This window comes from Cricetulus griseus, chromosome 4 (assembly GCF_003668045.3).
Source record: "Cricetulus griseus strain 17A/GY chromosome 4, alternate assembly CriGri-PICRH-1.0, whole genome shotgun sequence".
NCBI classification, from domain to species: Eukaryota; Metazoa; Chordata; class Mammalia; order Rodentia; family Cricetidae; genus Cricetulus; species Cricetulus griseus.
In genome coordinates, this window is record NC_048597.1 from 56,614,799 (window position 1) to 56,620,798 (window position 6,000).

Below are 6,000 nucleotides of genomic sequence, written 5' to 3' on the forward strand. Positions count from 1 at the left end.
GTTTGAGACAGGGTTTCTCTGTGTAGCCCTGGCTGTCCTGGAACTCACTCTGTAAACCAGGCTGGTCTCAAACTCACAGAGATCCACCTGCCTCTGCCTCCCAAGTGCTGGGATTAAAAGTGTGCACCACTATCACCTGGCTAAGCTTTTATTTTATTCCTTAAAATTTTAAAATATTTTATTGTTTATTTATATAAACATATATATATGTATATATACACACACATACACACATATACATATACATATATATACATATACATATACATATACATATATATATATATATATATATATATATATATATATTGAGGTAACATCTCACTGTGTTGCTCACTGCTGTTTAATACAAGACTCAAATTTCTTGTGCTCAAGTAATTTCCTACCTGAACCTCTTACATAGCTGGAGTCCAGGCACATAGCCAGCTTCACTCATTTATTTATTCGATGGTTCATTCACTGGTTTGTTGCTTGACTGAAACAGGGCCTCACTAACTATCTTAGGCTGATCTAAACTCCTTATCCTCCTGCTGCAGCCTTCTAAGGTTAAGATTATAGGCATTGTGTCTCCAGATCTAGAATAATTTTTTTATTTTAATAGCACCTATGGCTAGTCAAAGTTCTAGAAAATTTCATGGAGATTTTATCTCAATCATGATTGATATCAAAAACCACATTATTTCCACTTAAGACTTGGCACTCTAGTATATATTTCTAAGGCTTATAAAACCATCATTTTGTGGGTTACAGATTGCATTCTTGACAAATTAAATGGCATTTTAGCTGTCTCCATTCTTCCTGCCTAGGAAATAAGTATTCAGTTGTTAGTGTCTCAGTCCTCATGCCTGTGATGACACTGCATTACATTGGTATACCCGTTACATCTCCATTTGTTTTCAAGTGTGTAATCTAATTCTTTCCTCCCCATCCCTACCCTGTTCTGTTTCTTGTTTTCGGTCTTCCATTCAAAAAACATCTTACAGTTTCAACTATGACTCATGTTTGCTGTCTGTGAAATACTACCTATCTGGTCATCACCTCTACCATCTAAAGCACATCATCAAACTGAGAAGGCTTCTCATCTGTAAGTAACTCGGATGGGTACCATGGCTCCCCCAAGCCTTACAATTATATGAACTCTGGAACAGGCCTAGTTAGTGAATTTTGTTTGCTTTTCCTCAGGCTGGTTCGTTCATACTCCTTTTCAAAATGCCAGAAAAGACTCACTTTTCTATTCTTGGAGAAACAATCGGAATCTCTGAACTTTCACTATCATTTTCTTGAATTTATGCTCTAGCCCCAGTTTTACTCTAAAGTTTCCGTTTGTATTGCTTTTGGCTGTACATTACTAACTGGCGGTGCTACCAATCATGATACCAATGAAGGCATCAGGCAAACAAAAGAAATCTCAGGTTTCAAACCTGTATGACTCAGTGATCAAAAATACAAGATTTAGAATAATATGTATGTGACTATTCTTGAGACAGGGTCTCACTATCTAGCCTTAAACTTCCTAAATAGCTTAGGCTGCCTCAACTCCCTGATCCTCCTTGCCTCAGCTTCCTAAAGGTTAGGGTTATAAGCATATACCAGCATGCCTAGATAAATATGAATCTGAATCCTAGTTCTGTTGCTTTCTGGCTGTGACGTCCTGACTGAATTATATCATCTACTGACCCTCAATCTTCTGATGTGTGGAGTGAGAGAAAATAAATTAGTACGCACAGCTCACAATTGTATGCTTGTGAGGCACCTCAGCACAATATCAGAAGTATGGGAAAGGTTTGCTGCAGTCTGCAGTTAAAATGTCTAAGTGTGGAAAGCTTGGTCCCCAGCCTGGAATGATCTGGGAAATGGTGGAACCATTAGGAAGTTGGGTCACTGGAGTTTTGTCCTTGAGGAGGATGCAGAGAGCCCAGCTCCTTCCTGGTTCTGTTTCCAGGCCATCTCAAGATAGGCATACCTCCTCCTCTTTTGGTAACTTGGTAAAGTGAGCAAGGACTTAAACTTCTGAAGCCAGGAGCCAAATAGCCTTTTCTCCTCCTTTAAAAAAACAGAAGTTTGGTTTTTTGTTTTTTGTTTGTCTTTAAGCATGTGTATGTGAGGGGGTGAGGGAATATGTGCACATGATTGCAAGTACCTTAGGAGGCCAGAGGTCTCAGATCTCCTGGAGCTGGAGTTACAGGCAGTTATGAACTGCCTGCTGTGGGTGCTGGGGACCAAACACAGTCTTCCAAGAACAGTGTGCACTAGTAACTCCTGAGCCATCTCTCCAGCTCCATTTCCTCCTAAGCTAAGTCCCACTTGTATTTTGTCACAGTAACACACACAACGCTGACTGGGCTTAGAGGTGTCAAGCACAGCTATTAGTAATAGTATTATCTTTCTGGTCCTCTAGTTTCAACAGTTCAGCTATCTTTATTTATTTACTTTTTCAAGACAGGGATTCTCTTTGTAGCCCTGGCTGTCCTGGAACTCACAGAATCCTCCTGCCTCTGTCTCCCAAGTACTGGGACTAAAGGCATGTGCCATCATGCCCAGCAGTATCTACCTTTTTAAACAAAGGGGGGAGGAGGGGACTCAAGAAATTTCTAATTATGTCCAATTGTAAATAGTATGGGTAATAATAAGTCTGCTTCTTAGTATGTAAATTCTTAGAAAGCAGCAATTCTACTGTGGACATCCCATACTTAATGAAAGAACAATCTATGAGACAGCTTTGATACATAGTTTTAAATTTTCTATAATTTCTGCTCTAAGCAAAATAGATTTTAACTATTGTAAGTCTGAACTCAGGCTGCAGAGAACCTGAATTGATTCCCAGCACCTGCAGCAGGTAGCTCGCCCTCCAGCGGAGCTGATGCCCTCCTCTTCTGACCGGTCTCCTTAGCACCTTCACGTCATTCATACGCACATACCCACACCAGAGACAGGCATACACATACCATACATACACAGCATATAAAGATACACAGACACAGAATCCAGTCTGGATTCATCAAGTATCTACAAAAAAAGAATAGGTTTTGGAGTTATGTCAAACAGGGCTCCAGTCCTAAAGAGCACCCTCTTCCTTTGTCCTTTGGCTACAGGTCTTTGAGCACATTATTAAGCCTTGCTTTCACTATCTGCAACAAGAACAAAAAGAATGCCTCACTGCACAGAGAAGCTGCTTGATACAGTGGAGCAAACAGAGTCAGATAAAAGTCTATCAGCAGTAGGAGTATCTCTGAGTTATTTTTCCTAAGAAACTGGGTGTAATCGTATTTAATCCACATGCTGTGTATATTTAACAAGGCAATATGTTTAAACATCTAAGGATGAATAACAAATAATGAACACTCAATAAATTATGTCATTGGCATTAAACTGCTTGTTTTAAAACTATTTTTGTTCTAATTATAAGGGCTGCCAAAGTTAGAAATGAATCTGGTCTAACAGGTTATGCTCTGTGATCTTTTTAACCTCTTTTTTAAATACTTTTGACCAGATAAAATGTCAAACAACAACAAAACCTTTGATTTAACATAGCAGCTAGAAAATTAAAGTCTGAGTAATAATTTACATAAAAAACAAGAGCTCAAAAAGGAAAACTTTCCTTGAGATTAAATATTATTTCTCATAAATGTGTTTTTCTTTGTGGATAAAACTTTTATTTTCTGATGGCTTAAACTGTTGCTACTAGAATTACTGAAGAGCAGATAAGATAATAAGCTAGATAGACAGACTCCTGTAATCATCTTTTTCTTTACCTTCAGGCTTAGTGTAGCAATACTAAAATGACTCACCTCAGTATAAAAATCACTCTGCCAATCAGCCCTCTCCTGAGCAGATTCAAGAAGGCAGGGGTAGGCATGACAATTTTAGATGATGTCTACCAACACATACATTAGAATTCAAGTAACTGCTCATGTTTACCTTAGCAAGTTTAGTACCACTGACTAAAAGAAAATAAATACAAATTATATTCAAAGAATAACTCCCCAAAATAAGCTTTAGTAAGCAGAACAAAGTTTCTTTGGAAATAATAGTTTTTTAGCAGATACTTAACATCTTTGTTTCATTTTTTTTGTTGTTGCTTTGTTTTTAGTGTTTGGTGCAGTGTGTGTGTGTGTGTGTGTGTGTGTGTGTGTGTGTGTGTGTGAGAGAGAGAGAGAGAGAGAGAGAGAGAGAGAGAGAGTCAGAAGACAACTTTGAGAAATTAGTTCTCTCCTAATATGTAACTGTAGGTTCTGGGGATCAAACTCGGGTTGTCTGTCAGGCTTGGCAGCAAGGGCCTTTTTATCCATCTCACCAGCCCAGTTCTATTTATTTTTCCAACAGGAGTGATTATATGTAATAATTTGATGACTACAGAAGCTTAAGAAAGTATTAACTCTAAGATTTTAAAATTAAGCAGAATGAGGACGACACAATGTATATTATATTGCACATTCACTAACTACATAAACACAAAATATTTAAACCACTTCGTAAGAGACCTCTCCACTTGTATGTATGTAAAACATAGACTCAATTCTTAATCTACTCCCTGAGGAAACTATATTTTAAACACAAGGGGAACACATTATAGTATGCTGAATACCTCAGGCACCATACATTGTTTCCCACAACTAAGGAAACCGAATAATACTTAATTCCCATTCTCTTTCCTGTCTTAAACAATATAAGGCAAAGTAATGTTTTTAAAGGGAAAAGTAAATATAGATGAGGTAGACAATATCCTATGAAGCTTTTCTTCTCACGTTTTCTTGGAGGGCACGTCAGAGTGGAAGACGAAACTAATGAGCACCTAAAGATGCGATATTTTTACAAGTACTTTTCGGTAAATCAACAGACGGAGGCGAGAGTTAAGTTACAACGTTAGAGTCCACATCACACAGACACACACACACAGAGGGAAACGCCAGCACGGACATGGGTCCCTTTGACAATGCAGCATCCAGCCGTCACCCGTCCTACGATGGAAGGACGAGCTGGCCACACTCCCCAACTCAGCAAAGTCAATTTGGCAGCCCCAATCCAATGGGGCCTGCAGACATCGGGGTGGGGCAAAAGTCTACAGGGAACACTGACAGCGGGATCTCTGAGAGCGACTCGGGAAAGATCATCCTCAGTCGCCTCTGGCCGGCTTCGGAGGTGATGCTGCGCGCCGCCGCACCCCAGGCTCCCGGTCTGGCCAGGCCGGGAGGGTGCGCGGTCCCGCCAGCCTCCCCCGTTACCCCGGCCACCAGGAGCCTCGGGCCGGTCGCCACACGCCCCCCACCCGACGAACCCCTCCCCACCCCGCCAGCCCCGGGCGGCAGGGATGCCTGCGCCCCGCTCACCGGCCCGGGTGGTGTCCGTCAGGTCATGGTTGGCCGCTCCCCGGGGAAACTCCCTCAGTTTCCGGCCGCTCAGGCTCAGCACCCCGGTGACCGCCGCCTCCTCCAGGGCTCGGTCGACCGAGCGGCTCCACGAGCCCGGGACAGGACCCGGGCCTACCCCAGGGCTCGGCCCACAGTTAGCACCGGAGAGGTTTCCCCCGGACGCCACTGGGCCAGAGTATTCCGCAGCCGCTGCCACAGCCACCAAGCCCGCGGCCGCCATTTCCCAGCCGACAACTCTCCGGGCCGGCTCTGCGCATGCGCCACCCGAACCGCTGGGTGGGCGGGGAAAGGGGCTCGGGGACCCCGGACAGCTCTCGGGACGCGCTGGTGCCCCGCCCATGCCGAGGTTTTCCAGGGAAACCAAAGGGAGATCGCAGAGTTGCATCGGCTCTCTATTCCGGATTTCCAGCGGTATTTCTAAAAGGCCGCTACAAAAACCATCTTTAACAACGCTCCTCAGCACCCGCCTTCCTGCCTCAGTGTTGGATTACTTTAAGCAGCAACGATTCTTAGCACTGTTGCTGACAGAAACTTGGGCAGTTAAGAGGCGACTCCTTGGGATGTGCCCGAAATTATCTCTCCAAATCGCCACCGAACCACCAGATGATTTACATTGAGATTTGTGGATATA

At 42.9% G+C, this 6,000-nt stretch overlaps 1 protein-coding gene across 7 annotated transcripts in view; it reads right to left on the minus strand.

The window, feature by feature from the left end:
• Lrch3 (leucine rich repeats and calponin homology domain containing 3) overlaps nt 1-5,620 on the minus strand; it is a 96,890-nt gene extending 91,270 nt beyond the window's left edge. For 6 of the 7 annotated variants that reach the window (XM_035444625.1, XM_035444623.1, XM_035444624.1 and 3 more), the window contains exon 1: nt 5,328-5,619. In XM_035444625.1, the coding sequence (XP_035300516.1) occupies nt 5,328-5,589 (262 nt within the window). In that variant the 5' untranslated portion in view covers nt 5,590-5,619. Of the gene's footprint in view, nt 1-5,327 lie in introns of all 7 variants that reach the window. The other variant, XM_027412824.2, reaches the window with a different exon arrangement.
• Nucleotides 5,621-6,000: the final 380 nt, after the last annotated feature.